This window comes from Rhinopithecus roxellana, chromosome 14 (genome assembly GCF_007565055.1).
Source record: "Rhinopithecus roxellana isolate Shanxi Qingling chromosome 14, ASM756505v1, whole genome shotgun sequence".
NCBI lineage: Eukaryota > Metazoa > Chordata > Mammalia > Primates > Cercopithecidae > Rhinopithecus > Rhinopithecus roxellana.
In genome coordinates, this window is record NC_044562.1 from 78,964,223 (window position 1) to 78,987,788 (window position 23,566).

General features: G+C 38.6%; 1 protein-coding gene across 1 annotated transcript in view; it reads left to right on the plus strand.

The window, feature by feature from the left end:
* LRP2 (LDL receptor related protein 2) overlaps nt 1–23,566 on the plus strand; it is a 227,082-nt gene that overhangs the window by 98,388 nt on the left and 105,128 nt on the right. The window contains exons 22-34 of the mRNA XM_030916829.1: nt 1,465–1,704; nt 2,860–2,979; nt 3,296–3,412; nt 5,023–5,400; nt 5,857–5,871; nt 6,601–6,849; nt 8,060–8,271; nt 9,074–9,258; nt 10,599–10,827; nt 13,108–13,285; nt 14,844–14,972; nt 20,071–20,237; nt 21,258–21,401. Coding sequence (XP_030772689.1) covers nt 1,465–1,704; nt 2,860–2,979; nt 3,296–3,412; nt 5,023–5,400; nt 5,857–5,871; nt 6,601–6,849; nt 8,060–8,271; nt 9,074–9,258; nt 10,599–10,827; nt 13,108–13,285; nt 14,844–14,972; nt 20,071–20,237; nt 21,258–21,401 — 2,363 coding nt within the window. The remainder of the gene's footprint in view (nt 1–1,464; nt 1,705–2,859; nt 2,980–3,295; nt 3,413–5,022; nt 5,401–5,856; nt 5,872–6,600; nt 6,850–8,059; nt 8,272–9,073; nt 9,259–10,598; nt 10,828–13,107; nt 13,286–14,843; nt 14,973–20,070; nt 20,238–21,257; nt 21,402–23,566) is intronic.

Below are 23,566 nucleotides of genomic sequence, written 5' to 3' on the forward strand. Positions count from 1 at the left end.
GGGGCTATTACAAAATACAAAATTACAAAATACAAAAAAACAAAATTACAAGTAGCTGGGACTACAGGCACATGTCACCACATCCAGCTAATTTGTATTTTGTATTTTCACAAAATTTGTAAAATACAAAAATTTGTACTTAGGAGGCTGGGGTGGGAGAGTTGCTTGAGCTGGGGAGGTTGAGGCTGCAGTTAGCCAAGACTGTGCCACTGTACTTCAGCCTGTGCAACAGAGTGAAACCCTGCCTCAAAAAAATAAGCCAACAAACAACAACAATGAAAACAAACTAGACCTAACCTTCAGCAACTGAGGCAATAGTATCACGGAATAACTACTTGCAATCGTAGCCTTTGGAAAATATCATGTGTTATATTCCTTTTCCCCCATGTTAGGGTAAAATAAATAAAAAATGAAATGGTGATCTTAACCTTTATATTCTTCTTTTGATGGTAATCTAGTCTATATAGTTTGAGGCCAAATAAACACTATTGCAGAAGGCAAAAGTATTATATTCAAATTAAAAAAAAGATAGAGGACAGTTGAAATCTCAGAAATCTCTATCAAGGTGAAATTAATACTAATAATAACTTTTCTTTTGGAGAGAAAGAGGAGTGACAGATTTGAAAGAGTAAAGTGCTCACTTGTACATTTTTCTGAAATTTCTTAAATGTTCATCTTTTTGTGTATTATCTTCTCATTTCTAAGAGCACAATATTTTACCTTAATGTTTTATCTATTTGCACGTTTCATATGACACATTTTCAAGCTTTCTATAGTCTGAATTTGAAATTGTGGTTGGAGGAAGTAACAGCTTGAAAGTTAAGGATGAAGCTTTAGAGTCAGTCCAACCAGACTGTGAATCATAGGCAGGTTCCTAAATCTCTCAAAGCCTCAATTTCCTTATCTGTAAAATACAGACAATTATATGTACTTTATAGTATTCTTTTTTTTTTTTTTTTTTTTTTGAGACAGACTCACTGCAAGCTCTGCCTCCCGGGTTTACGCTATTCTCCTGCCTCAGCCTCCTGAGTAGCTGGAACTACAGGCACCCGCCACCTCGCCCAGCTAGTTTTTCGTAGTTTTTAGTAGAGACGGGGTTTCACCGTGTTAGCCAGGATGGTCTCGATCTCCTGACCTCGTGATCCGCCCGTCTCGGCCTCCCAAAGTGCTGGGATTACAGGCTTGAGCCACCGTGCCCAGCCTTATAGTATTCTTGTGAGGATTTAAAGCGAACTTATATGATGTGTGTGTGCATAACTTAGAAAAATGCCTTTTCTATGATAAATACCAAATAAATGCCACCTAATGATGATGTTAATGATGATGACATCACTTGATGAACATTTCTCCTTATTATATACAATGCCTCCATTATAAAAGGTGAACTGAGCCTTTACAAGGCAAGAACTCATTTAAAAGTCTGTAAGAACAAATTTGTTCATGACCAGTTTGTTACTATTGTAGATAATACCTGTTCATCTTCGGCGTTCACCTGTGGCCATGGGGAGTGCATTCCTGCACACTGGCGCTGTGACAAGCGCAACGACTGTGTGGATGGCAGTGATGAGCACAACTGCCCCACCCACGCACCTGCTTCCTGCCTTGACACCCAGTACACCTGTGATAATCACCAGTGTATCTCAAAGAACTGGGTCTGTGACACAGACAATGATTGTGGGGATGGATCTGATGAAAAGAACTGCAGTAAGTTTTGAACTAGTTTCTCTTGGTTGGTCAGCCTTGTAAATAGACGTCAACAACCAAACAGCCTTGCATTCTTTCCTCTAAGGCTCATACAATTTTCATTGTCTCTTTAGTACTTCTATTCCACTTGTCAATCTCTGTATCGCTAGGTTATAAGGATAAAGGCATGTGCCTGCACATGGGATGCTTAGAGTCCACCTGTAAGTATTGAGTTCTATGGAAGCAAAGCAAGGACTGCCTCTGATGCCAAACATTTCAATTCAGATAGGAATTGAAAAGTGAAAATCCCTCAACTATCTATTTATATATTTAAAACAATATTAAAAGTCATATAGACATATCCAGACCTTTCGCTATTGATGTTTCTTTTTCATTTAGTACAAGCAAAAAGACATCAAAATAAAGAGGCACAGAAAATTTAAATTTCCATTGATCTTATCCACCTGTTTTCCATCTTGCCAGTTCTGCTTTCCTTTAGCTTGTTGTTTTATTTCATGTCTTCAATAATAGTTTAAGATGGAGCAAAGTTCCCTGGGCTAAGTTCTAGTTCTGTTTGCACGACTAGGCAAGTCACTATCATTTGGAATAGATGAGCTTTAAGATCCCTTCTAGCTTTCATACCCTATAAGTCTGTATTTAATATAATTTCATGTTGTGGGTGGGGCCAGCCACTGCATCCGACTCCGAGGCTATGGTCTTAACAGCAAGGTAGGACCCTGGTTTTTAGAATTGTTCTATTTAGACTTTTACATCCAGTTTGGGGGGTCTATCTACACACTGTTGCTACTAGGCATGTGGGTCATGCTGGTTTTGTTGCCTAATTGGGCTCCATTGCTTGGCTTTGGTCTAGAGTCATGGACTTCGTAGTATTCGTTAAATGTAGTCCCAGTCCAAGCACATGATGCTTACTTTCTAAATGTGGTCTATTTTCCAAGGTGTAATAACAGTTTCTGACTCTGCCCTGTAATCTTTTATTCTCAATTCTAAAACCTATCCTAGTTTTGAGTTCTTTTGCTTAGCTGACTTTGATAGTGTGGCTGATTTGAAAGAATTTTGAACCCATGTACAATTGAGATAACTTCCCATTTTTAGTTTGACTCTGGTACTTGTTGCACAGGAAATAAACTTGTTGGTTTTGTTTTCGGATGACATTAGATTCGACAGAGACATGCCAGCCTAGTCAGTTTAATTGCCCCAACCATCGATGTATTGACCTATCATTTGTCTGTGATGGGGACAAGGATTGTGTTGATGGATCTGATGAGGTTGGCTGTGGTAAGTGCATTGCTTTTGTTTTTATTTAGAAAAATCTCAATGTTAACACATGGACAGAGGGAGGGGAACATAACACACCGGGGCCTGTGGCAGGGTGGGGGATGGGGAAGGGATAGCATTAGGAGAAATACCTAATGTAGATTATGGGTTGATGTGTACAGCAAACCACCATGGCACCTGTATACCTATGTAACAAACCTGCACGTTCTGCATATGTACTCCAGAACTTAAAGTATAACAACAAAAAAGAAAAATCTCAGTGTTTAGTCATTTTAGCCCTGAGTTAATTTCTAATGCTTTTCTCTTTCATTCTTAGTATTAAACTGTACTGCTTCTCAATTCAAGTGTGCCAGTGGGGATAAATGTATTAGCGTCACGAATCGTTGTGATGGTGTTTTTGACTGCAGTGACAACTCGGATGAAGCAGGCTGTCGTAAGTAACACAAACCCAGCATGTTTCAGACAAAGGGGTCATTTCATTTTTGCCAGTATTGATACTGATATTGCCACACATTTTCCCTAACTCAGACAAACTGGGGGAAAGTATCCTCGAAGGAATGCAGTATTGAACATACAGTAAAATTGAGTAGACATTGCCATATAATGTGTAATTAGTGAATCAAGTCGTTGTATAAATGGATACTTCAAATAGTGTCTTAGATGGGCTAAATGTTTCTTAGATATTTTTGTTTTCATTTTTAGTTTTTCTTAGGACTTCCCACGTTAGTGGGTTTAAACTTTTGAGGCTCTACTCCATATAAAGATATTTTACTGGTTTCTTTTAAGTTTCAGAAGTGAGCTCAAATCATGGTGTAGAAATGGTATGGAGCTGTATTTAGTATTGACTCTGATGAACTCATTCTTTGTGCTATTATGTGTTGAATATCTGCTAAGATGTTATTTATGGCCTTTGTCCTTAGACTCTGGTAAGGGAGATTATAGAAGGCAAGAGACAATTAAGCAAGATAGACAGTTACAAGGGTCTTAGAAATGGCACAGACAAAATTCTATGGAGGTTCAGAGAAAAGAAATTTCTTCCAGTTGGGGGATTCAAGTAGGACTTCATACAATATAATTCTGATGGATCTATAATCTTCACAGACTGGAAACCTATACTCACATGATTTGTTATTTGCCCACTTTTTGTTTTAAATGAATTTTAGACTTGCAAAAACTCATCAGTGAGTTGATTATTTGTTTGAACAATGGTGTTTCAGACCATAAAAAGTAAGTTTTCGTGATTTTTCCTCCTGCATCAGAAAGGTAGTGTATAAAGCCATGGATTGAAATGAAAAGTTAAATAAAATGCTTATATACTTTATAGTTTGCACAACATCTAGAAATTCCTAATCACTAATTTTCCTGTTTCACATTAAAAACATAAAATTCTGTGATGAACTGAGGTTAAACTGTCAATTGGTGCTGGCTTGCTGTTGCCTTGTGAGATCCCTGGTAGAGAGTTTTGGTTTACCCCTGTGCAGTTCTTACCTGTCTCTCCAGGATTGCTCGATGAACAGTGGAAAGTTTGCAAAGAATTGAGTATTTACCATTACCTTTAGTTTTACTTAGTGTGTGCTGGTTTCATTGGATATAGTTCATCTGAGGGAAAATAGTAACACCCAAACATGATATTAAACACATGAAGTTCAAAGTAATCATAGCTATTTAAGCTGTATTGTAATGTTCTAGTGATTCTTTCATAGAAAAATAGATAAACTTTATTATTGAATCTGCAATTGGAAGAACATTAGAAACACAGGAAAAGGAAACAGAATGTTCTTTTGACACAGGTACTTATCTGCTAGTCAGCAGTTGTGCATTCTGTACTTCGTTTGTTGTCAGATCCTCTAGTTGCCACAGAAATGTTTCTATGTACTGTGATGTGGGAGAAGACTCTATATCATTTAGCCTTCAATGTTAATTTGGTCATAGTCATTACTATAAACCTACTGTTGGATCCAAAATAATTTCCTCTAAGTGTAGACTATAAAAGGGATCACAAATTACATTCACAAGCCCATTTTCCCCATGTTTTCATTCTAGCAACCAGGCCTCCTGGTATGTGCCACTCAGATGAATTTCAATGCCAAGAAGATGGCATCTGCATCCCGAACTTCTGGGAGTGCGATGGGCATCCAGACTGCCTCTATGGATCTGATGAGCACAATGCCTGTGTCCCCAAGACTTGCCCTTCATCATATTTCCACTGTGACAACGGAAACTGCATCCACAGGGCATGGCTCTGTGATCGGGACAATGACTGCGGGGATATGAGTGATGAGAAGGACTGCCCTACTCAGCCCTTTCGCTGTCCTAGTTGGCAATGGCAGTGTCTTGGCCATAACATCTGTGTGAATCTCAGTGTAGTGTGTGATGGCATCTTTGACTGCCCCAATGGGACAGATGAGTCCCCACTTTGCAGTAAGTTTCCTGACCACAGTTTACTGGCCATAAACTCATTCTGAACAGTAGCCTGGTGTGCATCACCATTGTCACAGTCACTGTGTAGCTTTGTAGGAAGTATTTCAGTTCCTCTCTGAGTTCACATCTGTGTAGGGGGTAACCATAATTGAATTCAAATACATCACCATTGGATAATTTTCTGATTAAATCTTTTGTACTTGGTTATGTGTTTTTACTTCTTTTTATGTCTTTGTTTCAAAAAATGAGACTAAATTGAGGCCATTAGATTGTCAAATTAAATTTGGTTCTGTTGGCAATGTGCTTATTAATTTTTCTAACTTTAATATTTTCTAATTTCAATCAGAACTTGTCACAAAAAAATGAAGTGTTGCTGTGATTAAAGTGCTGTGATTGGCATGTAATCCTAATTACTGTCATTTCTTTCTTTCCTCTTTAATCAATGCTCACTCTCAGATGAACCCCAGCCAGGTATGATTGTGAAGTATTTCACATTCTTATGATTTCATATGTGTTGTGTTTGTTCTGAAAACGTCCTGATTATATTAACTCACTTCCCTTTCTAATGCATGTCTGTGTTACGACTCTTACAAATATGTTAGAGTACACATGGAAATAGAGGGTGTTTGCATCCCCAGGCATGTGAATTGTCTTAGGGTGGCTTTAGGCATTTTCATTTTGGCCCTGAAACTAAGGCATGATGATGTGTTATTGGATCTGTGTACTCTAATGTTTCAATGACCTTTCCTCTTTGATTTGTTCACTTCATAGATTTTCTAGTCTTTTCTCTTAAATGTTTGTCTATCTTCCATTTCTGTATAGATAGAAGAATTTCAGAGGCAGAAAATGAGAAACAATTTTAGGTGTCTTTGCATGCTCTATCAGTGACACTTTTCTTCCTTGATGTCAACAATATTTTTCCAAGGGTTCTCATTGCATTAAATGGAGTTATACTATCGGGTTGTGGTGAAGAAGGTGATCATACTCCAATAGATATGAAGGATGGTAAGTCCTCAGGCAAATTAGAGCAAACCCTGAACAGCCTGTGGAACTCACCCAAGTGAATGCTGCACTTTGCTCTTGTCTGGGCGTCATATTGAAGGTGGCATGAGACTGCATAATAAATGTTGCATAAGAGTGAATCAAAGAAGCAAAGATTCTTGATTTTCTTTTTTCATTATTCTCTTTCTTTTTTTCTAGACGGGAACAGCTGCTCAGATTTCAATGGTGGTTGTACTCACGAGTGTGTTCAAGAGCCCTTTGGGGCGAAATGCCTATGTCCATTGGGATTCTTACTTGCCAATGATTCTAAGACCTGTGAAGACATAGATGAATGTGATATTCCGGGCTCTTGCAGCCAGCACTGTTACAATATGAGAGGTTCTTTCCGGTGCTCATGTGATACAGGCTACATGTTAGAAAGTGATGGGAGGACTTGCAAAGTTACAGGTAATTGCTGAATTAACCCTAGCCAGTTTATCAGCACATCCCAGAGCTTAAAATCAAATGGCACATGTAGGCATTTGACAATGTTGATTAGGAGTTAGATCGACTTGAATCCTGGAAAGATTATGCAATCTCTTTAAACCTCAATTTTTTGTGAGGATTAAATGGGGTAATACACATTAAAATCTTGGTGTATTTTGGAAAATAGAGGTTAAAACATATACAAGTCGATGATTTTTTAAATCATCGGCTTTTATATCATTTAAAATGACTTCTATACTGTAGTTAAGCATCTTTATATAATGCTTCATTAATTGAATTCAACCAATATTAATTCAGTTTCTGCTATAAGAAAGTGATTTTTACTGTGTATTAGGACATTGATTTGACCACTTTCAAAGTGACCAAATAGAGGAAACTAAAACAAAAAGAGAAAGTTTCTTTCTTTTACATGTAGTAGGAGCCTGGATGTCAGACAGTCCACGGCATGGGTCTGCTCTGTTATCATCATCGTGTGACTTACATCAAGCGTTCCAATGCTCCAGGCTTTAGCTTCTCTTAGAAAGTAGGACAGGGAAAGAGAAAGTGGAAGGCAAGCAGCTTCCTTTTTTAGAATGTGACCTGAAATTTGATTCATAATTTCTACTCACATCCTATTGGTCAGAAGTTAGTCATGTGGTCATCCAAACTTCAGTGGAGGGAGAGAAATGTCTCTGGCTGGAGAGTCTGTGCCAAGCTAAAACTTGGCATGCTTTATTACTGAAAAGAAAAAGAAGAGACAGGGTGTTAGGAGAATTAGAACTCTCTGCCATAGTTGAGAGCCTCAGAAAACAGAAATATTTAAGACATGATTCCTGCTGTCCAGAACCCTACAATCTATTAAATAGTAAGGAAGATAAACAAAGTACAAAAATAAATACAGTAAAAGGAAGAATGTAAGCATAGTCTCCTCTAGACTGGTATTTAGAAACACATTTAAATATAACCCAGGAAAGTCTATTTTAAGGACTCATGAAAACCAGCTAACTATTAAGGTTAGGAATGAAGTGATTAAAATCATTCTTACGGGGCTTCCTCCCCTCCCCACCAACTTACTATAGTTTGGAATTACACCTTCTTTTTGTTACCAAAAGTATTGAATCAAATGTTTTAAAGAGTTGTTTTGTGTTTTCTCCCAGTATCATTGAAATTTTTGCATTTTTTTCTTGAACAGCATCTGAGAATCTGCTGTTACTTGTGGCAAGTCAGAACAAAATTATTGCCGACAGTGTCACCTCACAGGTCCACAATATCTATTCATTGGTCGAGAATGGTTCTTACATTGTAGCTGTTGATTTTGATTCAATTAGTGGTCGTATCTTTTGGTCTGATGCAACTCAGGGTAAAACCTGGAGTGCATTTCAAAATGGAACGGACAGAAGAGTAGTAAGTACATTTCTGTTGACCTTTGGCCTGGCCAGTTCCCCTGTCTTGGGTCTGTTTGCTGTTATTCACCAGTGAGAGAAGGCCATACCTAGTCCGGGTAGCTCTCATGGTACCTTCTGGGCCACATAACACCCAAGAGACTTGCATGTTCATAACTACGAATTTATGGCTGTTTTCAATAGGAGGGTGGCCTCTGAAGGCAGATGTGTGATTCTGAATTCCAGGTCAGTGATGCAGAGACCTCACAATGTCTTTAAGTTTCCCTTTGCAGTCTTTTCTTGTGGATGAGAGCAGAGGAAAATGCAGGAAAGTTAAGGGGTTGCTTTTCTTAACTTTAATTTAGTGATATTTCTCAATCCATCTCCCAGAATTTCAGTTTCTTGGCTCCTGATAGTTACATTTCCTCTGCCTCTTACAACTTTATTTTGTAATTATTGGTGCTTAATTAACAGAGATATTATTCTTTGCATGCAAACACTATAATGTTTCGTAATGTTGCCAACTAAACAAATGGATAGAGCTTTTGCTTAATTGCAAAACCTTTTGAAACCAAAACGAAACTATGCACTAACCCAACAATGAAGTTATCTTAGAATATTCAGTGGGACAAAATCTTGTATACTTTTCTTGGAAAACCCTACTGTTGATTTGGTGGTTAGCTACATGAGAGGACAAAATTTTCTAATCCTGACAAGTAATTATAGGACAAGTTAGATGGTTTAATCTAGATTTTTATATAATATCCATGTTTGCATTCATTTTTTTGCTCTAGAATTCAGTCTTTATTCACTTTTGTCTTTAGGTATTTGACAGTAGCATCATCTTGACTGAAACGATTGCAATAGATTGGGTAGGTCGTAATCTTTACTGGACAGACTATGCTCTGGAAACAATTGAAGTCTCCAAAATTGATGGGAGCCACAGGACTGTGCTGATTAGTAAAAACCTAACAAATCCAAGAGGACTAGCATTAGATCCCAGAATGAAGTAAGACTTTTTTTTCTAATTATGTTGCCTTGACATGGTTATGATGAGGGAAAAACAACAATAACATGATGTAGCTGATATGCATGTTGCTGATATGCAAAATTTAAAATGATCCCTTGTTTAAACATGGTAGGTGTCCAACTGGGTATTGCTATCTCTCCTTCATCTGAATTATCTTCTTCATAAAGTACGTAAGAGCAATTGATTGTTTATTTTTAGATCACATTGATTTATTAGCTTGGCAATACAATTTTCAAAATGTCATATAATTAAAAATTAAGTTTCTGGCCGGGTGTGGTGGCTCACGCCTGTAATCCCAGCACTTTGGGAGGCCGAGGCGGGCGGATCACTAGGTCAGGAGATCGAGACCATCCTGGCAAACATGGTGAAACCCCGTCTCTACTAAAAATACAAAAAAAATTAGCCGGGCATGGTGGTGGGCATCTGTAGTCCCAGCTACTCGGGAGGCTGAGGCAGGAGAATGGCATGAACCTGGGGGAGCGGAGCTTGCAGCGAGTGGACATCATGCCACTGCACTCCAGCCTGGGTGACAAAACAAGACTCTGTCTCAAAAAAAAAAAAAAAATTAAGTTTCTAATTACTGCATGCAGTAATAGTCCATAGAAGGGCCAGTTTGATGTAACTTTGATAACTCATGATTATAAAACAAAAAAGCTGGATTTTTCTGCTTCAGTTTTATGTAGTTTATGAGAGCTCCCTTTTAAGTCATATAATGAAGGCAGTTTTTGCCTACTGGTCCTAAAGGGAAGGTAGACAAATTCTCCCATGCGTTTGGAAATCTTTGAGGGCTTCTTTCCCTGAATTTACTTATATTTGATAACTTAGATTCTTTGCTGCAGGGTGGCAAATTAGGCAAGTTATGTTCAGTGTGATGTTGACTTCCTAGATATTGTAAAGTATTACACACCAGTGAAATTTATTATGGATCCCTGATGAAGAATAAATTGATTTCCTTATCTAAAAACATGACAGGGTAGACAAACAAGGACAGATGGATTTTTCTAGATCAACTATTTGTGGATTATAAACAAACATGAATTGGCATTGAGACGTTTCAATGTCATAATGTATTACGTTATGACATTATGTATTACATGTTTTATGAAACATTATAAAAATACCCAGATGGGTTGTGATTGTGTTATGACAGTTTTACTTTGTGACGCTTAGAGGAAATAATAAACTCTGTGCACATATTCTGAACCAGAGATGATTTATTTTAAGCAGGGCATAAATAGGATGTTGTATTATTTAAAATGACAGTTATTTTAAATATTTAAATACGTCCCCTCCAATTGGTAACTCGTTTCCTTTCCCAGTGAGCATCTACTGTTCTGGTCTGACTGGGGTCACCACCCTCGCATCGAGCGGGCCAGCATGGACGGCAGCATGCGCACTGTCATTGTCCAGGACAAGATCTTCTGGCCCTGTGGCTTAACTATTGACTACCCCAACAGACTGCTCTACTTCATGGACTCCTATCTTGATTACATAGACTTTTGTGATTATAATGGACACCATCGGAGACAGGTGATAGCCAGTGATTTGGTAAGTTGGTGGTGAGGAAAACCAAATTAAAACTACAGTTGTGGATAGGTAGAAATCACATGAGTATCAAAAAAGCTAAGAAATTAATTTTTGTGTCATAGACAGTGTCAGGTCAATCCAGGAAATACCAGCAACAGTGAGACGCAGTCTATCCCATATGAGTAACAGAAAAATGAATATTTTCATTCCAGTTCATGGTCAGATTGTGCCTTGTCCAGGGAGGATTTTTATAGCTCGTGTGATTTAGTTGAGCTGTAGATGTGAATCTGTTGCTTCTATACCTTTAAAAATGGTGTCAAGTGGCCGGGCGTGGTGGCTCACGCCTGTAATCCCAGCACTTTGGGAGGCCGAGGTGGGTGGATCACCTGAGGTCAGGAGTTTGAGACCAGCCTGGTCAACATAGTGAAACCTCATCTCTACTAAAAATACAAAAATTAGCCAGTGTGGTAGTGCATGCCTATAGTCCTAGCTACTCGGGAAGCTGAGACAGGAGAATTGCTTGAGCACAGGAGGCAGAGGTTGCAGTGAGCTGAGATTGCATCACTGCACTCCAGCCTAGGTGACAGAGTAAGACTCTGTCTCAAAATAAAATAAAATAAAATAAAATAAAATAAAAAAATTGTCAAGCAAAAATTTATAACTTAACTTGGCCAGGCACATTGTCTCACATCTGTATCCTAGCACTTTGAGAGGTTGAGGTTGGTGGATTGCTTGAGCCCAGGAGTTCAAGACCAGCCTGGGTGACATGGCAAAACCCCATTTCTACAGAAAAAAAAAAAAAAAAAAAAACAAATTTGCTGGGCATGGTGGTGTGTGCCTATAGTCCTGTCTACTTGGAAGGCTGAGGTGGGAGGATCGCCTGAGCCCAGGGAGGTCAAGGCTGCAGTGAGCTGTGATTGTGCCACTGAACTCCAGCCTGAGTGACAGAGTGAGACCCTGTTTTCAAAAAAACAAAAAAAGATTAACTAGATTTATATTTCTCAGTCCTGTTCTTTATGTAATATTTTTTATTCAATAAATTCTAATAAATTTATTTTCACAAGTTAAATGGGAAAATAAAGAAAATACATATTTTATCAAAGAGCTATTATTGAACCCGATTAATAATAGGAATGCTTTTACAATGTTGGTGGAGTGTAAATTAGTTCAACTATTGTGGAAGATAGTGTGGCAATTCCTGAAGGATCTAGAACCAGAAATACCATTTGACCTAGCAATCTCATTACTGGGTATATACCCAAAAGATTATAAATCATTCTACTGTAAAGACACATGCACACATATGTTTATTGCAGCACTATTTACAATAGCAAAGACTTGGAACTAACCCAAATGCCCATTAATGATAGACATATACATCATGGAATACTATGCAGTAATAAAAAAGAAATGAGTTCATGTCCTTTGTAGGGATATGGATGAAGCTGGAAACCGTCATTTTCAGCAAACTAACACAAGAACAGAAAACCAAATACCGCATGTTCTCACTTATAAGTAAGAGTTGAACAATGAGAACACATGGACACAGGGAGGGGAACATACACACCGGGGCCTGTCGGTGGGTGGGGGGCAAGGGGAGGGAGAGCATTAGAACAAATACCTAATGCATGTGAGTGTTAAAACCTAGATGATGGGTTGATAGGTGCAGCAAACCACCATGGCATGCGTATACCTATGTAACAAACTTGCATGTTCTACACATGTATCCCAGAACCTAAAGTAAAATTTAAAAAAAATAAATAAAAAATAATTTTAAAAAAAGAAAAAATTGCCATTGTATAGTTGCTATGACTTGAAGGAAAGATGCACCTAAACTGTAACAGATTGATGTGAATCAGTGAGTGGCAGCACAAGACAGTGGAACTAGCAGGCACAAGGTGCTGATGATGGAGTGAGGGCTGGGGTGTGGGAGTGGGAGATGAGGAGTCTCTAAGCTCTCTAGTTCCATCTAACTTCTAACTAGTAGGTGATCCTGATATGTCATCTTGCTTTTTGTGCTTCAGTTTTGTTTTCATTTGTAAAATAGATGCCCACTGTAATTACCCAGACAAACATAAAGAATAAATGACACGTGTATGTGAAAGGATCTTGAATGGTTTAGTGGGATATAGGATAAATTGTGTATTTTTTGCCGCTCTTTTGTACTATGACTTCCTTGTGTTTTTATTTAATAATGACATGCTAAAGGAAAGCATCTGCTTGAGCACATATCCTCTTTGACTCAGTGCACCTTGGCTTTGATTTTTGGATGAAGTCTCACTGTTCTCTTCTGCCTCACAGATTATACGGCATCCCTATGCTCTAACTCTCTTTGAAGACTCTGTGTACTGGACTGACCGTGCTACTCGTCGGGTTATGCGAGCCAACAAGTGGCATGGAGGGAACCAGTCAGTTGTAATGTATAATATTCAATGGCCCCTTGGGATTGTTGCAGTTCATCCTTCGAAACAACCAAATTGTGAGTGGTGCAGAGAAACCTCCTGCCTGGGAGTAGCTTGGAAAACACTGACTCTGGGAATGCTAAATGCACACTGTTACAGACCCATTTGTTTGGGCAATACATTTTCTTTTTCTCTTTACAAACCACCCCACTCTATACTTTCCCCAGTCCTGACATTGCCATTACTTTTATTTACCATGGAAAACTCATACCTTGGATATAACAACAGCACATCTGAATTATATCATTTCAGCATTTGGCTACTACCTCTGTGACCCTCACATGAGTCTCCATTTCCTCAGCTGACAAATGGAGTACAGAACTGATAGTGCCTTTGATCCTCTTACCACCACCACTCTGTGATTGAAAGCAGCTTACTTTTAGGACTAGTTTATTATGGCAGCACTGCCTTCTAGGTGCTCTGCTGTAGCCAGCACGAGTCATCCTAAAGTGCATGGTATGGGTGGCTAGGTGAAAGATTTGGCATCCGTACTGTTCTTTCTGGTGGGAGAGGGAGATAAGTCACTTGATCTTCACTTAATCCTCTCTTCTCAAAACTCTGCAGTTATTTCTCACACACCTCAGCATGTGGTTGCTGCTATTTCCCTGTTCTCTTCTCCCACTCGCTGTTGCCACATTGGATTTCATTATGGTCTAAAAGCACAGCAGGCGACTCCCGCCTCTCAGCTTCTGCGCTAGCTCTTCCCTCTGCCTGGAACATCTCTCTTCCAGATCTCTGCATGAGTTGCTCAGCGTGTCATTTAGGATTCTACCCAAATGTCACTTTCTCAGGGAGGCCCTCATTGACCACTCTACCTAAAATAGCTGCCCCCTCATAATTCTTTTGCTCTTTACCCTCATGTTCTGAAATCTCTCTCGCTCTCTCTCTCAGTTTAGTTCTGTTCCTTTTTGCTCGAATATGTACTCCACTTTTATAGTGTCCCCAGTGCCTAGAATGGTGTTTGGTATACAGTGAGTACCTACCATTTTTCTGGTGAATGAATGGATTAATAATCTATTAATAGCATGGTATGTGTAATAAGAACTATGGAACATCCTGTGTGTGGAGGCCACACAGAATCCTGATTTTCAAGGTGCAGAGACACACAGAGATATCATCAGTAGAAAAATAAAAGATTATTATCTAACCAAATCTGGAAAACTCTAGGTAAACTACAAGGTCACACATCAAACACACAACTTTTATTTTAATGCAAAAAGATCTCTTTTAGGTCAGGCAAGGAGACAGATTACTTAGCATCATATTTCTATTACAAGTTCCAGATTATTCAGTGGCTGTTTGTTCATAATCTAGTTATAGACTGGATTGATCTGTAACCTTGAGTCATTCTTCTCTCTCATGTCCCTTATGAATGCTAAGTTGAAAGCCTAATGCTAGGGAAGTTGAAATTGTAAGTAGTTCAGTGAAAACAAAACAAAAGAAAACAACAGAGGTAACATCGTACTTAAGCCCCTCAGTACTGGGGCCTGTGGGAAGACGCTAAGAGCATGACTCTGTTTTGATTTTAATGTGGTGGTTTTCCACTCACTGGTGCTTTCTTTCTTTCTCATACAGCTGTGAATCCATGTGCCTTTTCCCGCTGTAGCCATCTGTGCCTGCTTTCTTCACAGGGGCCTCATTTTTACTCCTGTGTTTGTCCTTCAGGATGGAGTCTGTCTCCTGATCTCCTGAATTGCTTGAGAGGTATAGTATGCTCCTTATGTGTGCTCTGAAGACGGATCTGGTCATAGTTTGTGCCAAGCAGTGGGAACTCTAAACCCAATTGCGACTGAACGTGTGCTGTGTCCTTTGATTCCTCAGGTGTCTGCAGAATGATGTGTGTTGTATGGGGTGATGTCACTGAGTGCCTTGGTTGTAATATAGTTTCTGTATATGGAACTAATGTTATCTGTGCATGTGATTGAACAATCTGTAACCTCGCATTTTCTCTCACCTGGGTACAGTTAGACTTCTCTGACAATCCATGGTAATGGGAAGGTCCAAATTCTGCACCTAAGAAGTAAACATTCTCAACGTTTGTGTACAGCTTCATTTTTCATGTCCATTGTCTCTTTCTCACGCTTTTTTTTTTTTTTTTTTTTGAGATAGTGTCTTGCTCTGATGCCCAGGCTGTAGTGCAATAGTGTAATCATAGCTCACTGTAGCCTCCACTTTCCAGGCTCATGTGATTCTCCCACCTCAGCCTCCTGAGTAGATGAGACTAGAGGCACATGCCACCAAACCTGGCTAATTTTTGTATTTTTTGTAGAGATGGGGTTTTGCCATGTTGCCCAGGCTGGTCTTCAAGTTCTGCCCTCAGACTGTCCACCTGCCTTAGCTTCCCAGTGTGCTGGGATTACAGACCTAAACCACTGCACCTGGTTCCATTGTCTCATTTTCATTCTTGTAACCAATAGTTGACGAGTGTTCTAGCCTGGGTCTTCTGACTCCAGTTTCAGTACTGTTACTATTACCATCTGATACTTTAAGAAGGAGAATTGTGTCTGTATGAGATATTACAAGTGACTATTTGAGCAATTTAATCTTTATCTCATCCTAGAGATATTTTATTGGGTCGATTGAAGAGTATGTGGAGGATTATACCAAGTACTTAAGGGAGTAAGAAAAGAAGGAAAAGTTGCAGCCAGTTCACAAAAGAGATTTCTTCTGGAGTGTGTACTTGTGTATAATACACTTAAAAATATAATTCATTATTGCTTAAAAATCTAAGAACTTACTCTAAACTCAAATTCCCTTTCATTTCTCAGTGAAGTGAATGAATATATTTTGATACTGATGAAAATTGTTGTAGACAAGTTCAACTTAAATGTTTAATTATCACATATTCCTAAATTAAGAGATAATAGAGTCGTAATCTAGAAGGAAATCTAGTCCTAATCTAGAATGGAAAATATATACTAAATTCAGGAAACTTTTAGTGTTTAGATATTATGCAGATGTAGGCTTACTGAAAAGCAAATTCCATCAGCATGTAATATTGTGCAATGATACTTTCATGATGAAAGATTTTAATTATTGGTAATTCTCACAGAGGGACTGGCATTTGCCATTTTTCCTCAGAGACTCATTATGTACCTAATCCTGGTTGACATTGTTTAATTTAGTGTGTCCCTAGAGTCTTTCAGGAGAAGATTAAACTGGGCTGTAGACATTTCAGATACAAAGCATTCTTTCAGCACACAAAGATTGTTGAATTGCACATTGGGGGTTGGTGTAATCAGTATTACTCTCTGATGATGATTGATAAGTGTTAATTTTAAATAGCGCCTTTTGTTGTTTCACAAATAATTCCACTAGTGGTTCTCTCATGGGTTGACTTTACTGAAGTCAACTGAACTGAAGTTTACTGAACTTGTTTTTTAGGATTTCCCAGCTGGTTTCAGAGCACCAGCTGAGTAACTGATTGCCAATATATGTTAACCGATAAAAGGTTTCCACATTTTTTTTCCCAACAAGAAGTTTAGAAAACTTGTTAACATTTATAGGTGGAAACATTTTACTTGATTTGACTGTTGAATAGCTTTTAAACTGGTGTTTACTAAGTGGCTGGAATATATGTGGAAGTGCTTCTGTGATACTGTTAAGTAAAATAAGCAGATACTGCACAATATTGGCCCTGTAAAAACATGCATTAAAAAAGTCTGGAAGCAAAAACACACAAGTGCCAATAGTGGTTACAGTTGGATAGGGCAATTATGAGATGGTTCTATTTATTTCTAATTTTATGTTATAGTGAGTGCTTTCTCTGTATGAGACTTTTTAAATTATTTAGAAAATATATTCCTCACAATGCCAAAACCAAATAAACAAACAAAACTCAAGCCAAACATCACCTCAGCACCCCTAAAATTACTCCAAATACAAATAGACTTCTGACTCAGTCTCGGGCACAAGGCACTTGCTTCAGTGATTTTGTGCAAGATAAGAGAACACTCCTTGTCCTTGCTCCAGTGAAGGCTGCGGTACTGATCAGCTTGTGCAGGGTATGACTTAAGGAGGACCTAGGTTTGGGGATCATATATATTGTCATTCAATTACAACATTGATTTCTCATTCCTGGCTATAATGTCTTCATGACTCTACTGACACTAACATTAATGGGATTATGACATGGAAAATAGAAATGAAGAGATGATCTTTAATTTCAAAAAACAGAGACACACTGACCTACTTAACTGTCACCACCTCCTGAACTCCTTTCCATGCAACCCTAGATGCCTCTGTGCCTACCCCTTCGTGCCATTGTCATAATGAATTGTAAGGGCTCGTATACTTGGTCTTGCCCTCTAGATGCTATGTTCCTTGACGATAAAGCCTCTACCTGTTCTATAGATGTATGCTTATTGCCTGTGGCACTTCATGGTACATGGTGGCACTCAGTAAATGTTGAGTGAATGACAAACTCTCCAATATCCATTTTTGTTCCTTCCCCAGTCCTCTGTTTCTTACCCATTTGCTCCTTAGATATGTGTGCAGTGTGTGAAATCAATTCTTTTTGCTTTCCCATATAGCACTTTTCAGGCACCTCCCTGTGCTACCTGTTGTCTTACTGGCCACTTCCTTTCTATTACTCCCCTGGCATCATCCCCCACCATGACGCTCACAGTTTCAGCCAGCACAGAGTTACAGGAGATCCTGCTCTCTGGTCCATTGCCTGCAAATGTTCATTGGTGGTAAATGTTCTCAGTACACCAGCAGTTATCAGATAAAGGGCTTGAGACATGATCCCCAGGAAGGAGTAGAAGCAGATGGTGCTTAAGGGAAGAGTGCCATGGAGGAGTCAAGAAGGCCCATGTATGATGGATGAGATAAGCAAAGTTTTTAGGCCCTAAACAATGCTTTGGTTGAGAATTACTCCAATTAAGCAAAGGGAGATGAGCCATTCAAAAGGGCAGAATCAGGTTTTGAGTGAGTAAGAATTTAAAGTCTCCCATAAAACTGGGACAGAGGTATTGTTTCTATTGAGCCAATGAACATTAATAACATATAATCAATACATAGTTAAATATCATCGCAAGATAATTTCTTGGTACAGCTGAAACTCATAATCTAGCTTTTTTTTTTTTTAATTGCAGTTAAACCAAATGAAATGAGTGGTAATTTGATACTCAATAAATAGTACCTGGCCTGCAGTATTTGCAGTGTAGTGATGAAAAACGTAGATTCTGGAGTTCAGGAGGTCTGGTTGTGTGACCTCGTTTAAATTGCTTGATTTCTTTGTGTCTTATTTGCAAACTGAGGGAGGACCTGTCTAACAAACAAACTTAGGAAACTTGAGGGAGATAAATTAAGGGAAATATTTACCTGATGCATGCAGTATGGCGCACATTCTCAATCAATGAGAGGCGATTTTTATTGCAATTGCAGTTGTTCAGAAGAGAGGCAATGTGGAGCAGCTGAGAGAGGAAGGGCTTGGAAGTGAATGGGCCAGGTTCCATCTCCTATTACTGTTTCCTGCAGAAGTCACAGAGCTCCTGCAAATCTCATTTGCTCCAGCTGAAAACAACTTTGCAGGCTTGTTGTGGAAGACTATACATTGCAGTACTTGAAAAATGTAAAGCATTACTAGTTGCAAAATTTACATTAGACTAAATTTAAAATTGTCCTAGGTTAATAAAAACTGGGTTATTTCTCAGTAATAGAAATGATAGGAACAAGGAAAGCTAATGAGATGCAAAAATAAGTGAAGAAAAAATGACCAAGTCATCCTGCTGAAGATGGAAAGTTTCCCAGATTATAAAAATAATGAAAATGTCATGTTTAGCTTATGAAAGTTATGTAATGATTAATCATTTTATACTTTGTCTTAATATGTGATATATCTTATACATATATCTTAACACAAAACTTAGATTCAAAAGTTTTCCTTTTCTCAGAGAGGAATTTTAAAACCCCACTCTTGATGGGGATCAGGATAAAGATTAAATTGTTTCTGAAAAAGGAACTTTTATTATCTGTTAAGGTGGCTAAGTGAACTGATAGTTTAAGATATTATGGGAATGTTTAAATTACAATGTGTAGACAGTTTTGAGAACTTTGGAAGATACTATTTACATATTCACTTCTACGTTGATGTAGTCATGTGGTCATCCATTTAGTTAGCAAACATTTATTGGGCAAATATTTTATGCCAGGCTCTGAGTACCAGGCCCTGGGACACAATAATAAGCAAATCAGACACAGTCATTGACCTTTGGGAGTTAAAATCTTATGAGGAAGAGAGACACTACTCAAGTAACAATTGATGGGATTATACATTGGATTGATTTATTAAGGTCTCAATAAATACTAGGCAACACTTTGTAGTGTTGTTTTATTTTCTGAACATTCTTAAAACTAGTAAGCTGCCTTTCACAAGAATAGTCTAAATGATTTTTTTCACTTTTTTGTTTTTCAAAACTCAACTCTCCTTTCCCTGAGATCAGTGTTAGTGAGGTTTGTCTGTGTGTAGAAGTGGAAGAATGTCCTGTCTGTGAGGTTTAGCAAACATGGGTGGTTTATCAGTGTAAGTAAGGACTCAATGAAGAGTAACATAAATACCAACCTGCCTTGAAAAAGTCTAGACAGTGTTGTATGTGGGGTTGGAGGTCTTGTGGTCCAGCAGCCCACTGAAATCCTGTGAAAGGCCCATGGTTGTCTGATGAAGTACATTATATTTATTGCTGCAATGCTGCAATGTCATTTTAGCCCATATGATGGTAACAGGCTACTGCCTTCCATTACTCTAAATGTCTGGGAATAGTGGGATATGATTTTGACTGATATTCTTCTATTTTCACAGATGATCAACCTTTCTTAATAACTGTAAGGCAACATATAATTTTTGGAATCTCCCTCAATCCTGATGTGAAGAGCAATGATGCTATGGTCCCCATAGCAGGGATACAGAATGGTTTAGATGTTGAATTTGATGACGCTGAGCAATACATCTATTGGGTTGAAAATCCAGTAAGTTTTGAATAACATTCAAAGTATATAATTTATTCTTGAAGAGCCTGCCTGCACTGATGTTTTTTTATATGCAAACTTTTGTTGTGTGGGTGAAAGGGAAACGATGTGGAAATAAATTTATCCCTAAGTTTTTTGATTCAATGAGGGGTATAAATGTGAGCTTGGTCTGGAGCAAAAATCATAAAACTCTTTAGCTTTAGAAAGAGAAACAAATTTAAGCTATTGTGTATTATTTACTTATTCAGCAAGTATTTTCTAGACGTGCCTGTGATTCGCCCTGCACTGAATTACCTGCTTCTGACCACAGTATACATGCCAAGAAGCAGCAGTCACAATGCTTGCTGGGATTATGCATTGGATTGATTTATTAAGGTCTCAACAAATACTAGGCAACTCCCTAGAGAAGTCTTAAGCTAGTAGAAAATATTCGACGAATATAAAAACGATCAAAACTCAAGACAAAAGTAGTAGTTCCCTAAGGGAATTTAGTGAAAGCATTTGATGTGGTGCTGGGGCCTTCCTTTAGAATCCTTTAGAATATTTGCCTCTAGGGTAAGAATGAACACTTTTCCAGTTCTCTTCCTCATAGGACATTTTCTTCAACCTTCAGGGAAAAAACCTGTAACAATAGGGAAAGGGCAAGGAGACTATAAAGGAGGAAGAGAAGAAAGATCTTTGTGTTTCATGTTTGTCACCCATATACAAAATATACTCCTAGCCTTCTGATCCACATCTGTGACTTGGGTTTTTCTTATGACTCATATGCTTGTGGTAGCTAAGAACTATCTCTGTAGCCAGTACTGGAGATAGCCTGAATGGTAAGCCTTGTGTATTCCAATGACACACTGAAAAATTGTTTGAAGCCTACCCAATGGTGCTGAACCTTTGTTTGCCTTTCCTCTGAGTGTAAGGCGTGTTCAAGAAATACAGCAGCTGGCTGTAGCCACAGTGAAGAAAGCGTTCTTAGTAGGAGCCGTGGCCCTGGAACTGCTCACTTCCCCTTGTCTTTCTTTCCAGGGTGAAATTCACAGAGTGAAGACAGATGGCACTAACAGGACAGTGTTTGCTTCTGTATCTATGGTGGGGCCTTCTATGAACCTGGCCTTAGATTGGGTTTCAAGAAACCTTTATTCTACCAATCCTAGAACTCAGTCAATTGAGGTAATGATTCTATAATACTATTTACACAAACATTGGATTTAAACTGATGTAAACTCTAGTCTCAGGAATAGATCTCATGTGGTTTTTGGAATCATTTTTAAGCAAGAAGAAAAAGAGAAAATATATTAGTGTTAACTATCAAAGTCTCTGAAGTGAAAGAGGAAAACCACCTGAATTTTTTTGTTTGTTTTTAGACAAAGTCTCACTCTATCATCCAGGCTGGAGTACAGTGGCACGATCTTGCTCACTGCAACCTCCAGCTCCTGGGTTGAAGCAATTCTCCCATCTCAGCCACCTGAGTAGCTGGGATTACAGGTGTGTGCTGCCATGCCTGGCTAATTTTTTGTATTTTTAGTAGAGATGGGGTTTCACCATGTTGGCCAGGCTGGTCTTGAACACCTGACCTCAAGTGATCCACCCGCCTCAACCTCCCAAAGTGCTGGGATTATAGGCATGAGCCACCACGTCTGGCTGGCAAAAATAAATTATTTGAACTTTCTATTGCTTTATTTTGTTTCCTCCTAATTATCAATACTACCTTGTTGCTATAAAAGTATTTTAGGTAATTTAAAAAATAATATATAAGAAGATCAGTAAAAGTTACATAGGGAATTCAACATAAAGGGAAGATTATGGTAAGCAGGGAATTTTTACTATGTTTCCTCATCTAATCTTCAATGCTATTTCAGTTCTCAACCAAATTTATAGTTTGCCTCTGTTCTTAGATGGAAATCTTTCTATGGCTCCAGTACAGTTTTTCTAACAGCAAAACAGAAAGTAGAAACTCGATTCTAATTCCTTTGATACTCTCTTCTTCAAGATAAATGTTCTTTTTACTCTAATTCCCAGAAGAAATTCTAGATGAGGCACAGGTATGAAATCACATGAAGGAAGTCAGAGGTAACTTGACTAGTGTTGGTTTGCTCCACTCTGAGAGAAGGATAAAACATGGAAGGGATTATTAATTCATAATAATTTTGAAAGTGAAACTTCTCAAAGCAAGGAGAAGGTTTTGGTGGGGGATAGTTAGCAGAGCCCTGACAATCCACTGCTTTAGGTGGGCACCAGCTGGCAAGCCGGTTTTTCTTTGGAGCATTCAGAAAGATACTGAAGATGAGGAAGGCACACAGCAGCCTGGTGGCTAATTTAGAGCACCTGTCTACACTAAAAAGCACTCTCTGTAGACTAAGAACACAGCCTATGTAGAGTTTCGTACTATCTGAGGTTTCACGCATCCATTGGTGATCTTGGAATGTATCCCCCATGGATGAGTGCGGACGACTGTTTTTATTTCTGCCAAATGAAGAAATAGGGAAAAGGTGTCCCAGGCAGAGAAAAGAGCTCTCTCGCTGGAACAGTGCTTGAGTTTACAAAGATCTTTCACTAGCATCTAATTTAATCCTCGCAACATTCCTGAGGTCAGGCAGGTGTGGTAGCCATTCGTGATGAGAGGGAAATTTGCAGTACGCACAAATATCTCAAACCAGGTAGAATCACCAGGTGTTAATGTGAAGGGCCCCTTGGAGACTCCTCTGTTCAAGCTCTATTTTTTTTTTTTTTTTTTTTTACATAGGAAACCAAGGCCCACAGAAGCTAAGAGATTGTCTTAAATGGTCAGCTTTGCTGCTCTAATTCCTAGGCAGTATTCTCTGTTTGCACTTTTATAAACTACAACTCTGGCAATCCAGACTGATTTAACCCTCTTTGACAGTGGCAGAAAGTATTTTTCATGATTTCAACTAAAACTATCATCCTCCCATTACACATCGGCAACATCTACTGCCTAAGACACTTACTACGAAACTCACATCTCTCTAGAGTCCACCCAGTACAAAGCTGTCTTAATTCCAAACGGCAATTAATATGCTCTTATTTTATCTCTTGGTCTCTTGATTAGTAAATGGGGTTCTTTTCTTTTAAACTGATAGTTTTCCAAAAGCAGGGAACGTGTCTTTCCCATTAGTGTTAGGTACAATTGCAACAGCAGCCAGTTGGAGAATAACTGAGCATGCATGTGTGTGTGGATTGGTAAGGCCACTTTAACCACATGAACCAAAAGTTTCTAATTATGCCCCGATGCAGTGAGGTACAGAGGAAAATTATTCTGATTTGGAGTCCAAAGACCTTGCTTTGAATCTGGGTTGCTTGCTTATTTTATTCATTCA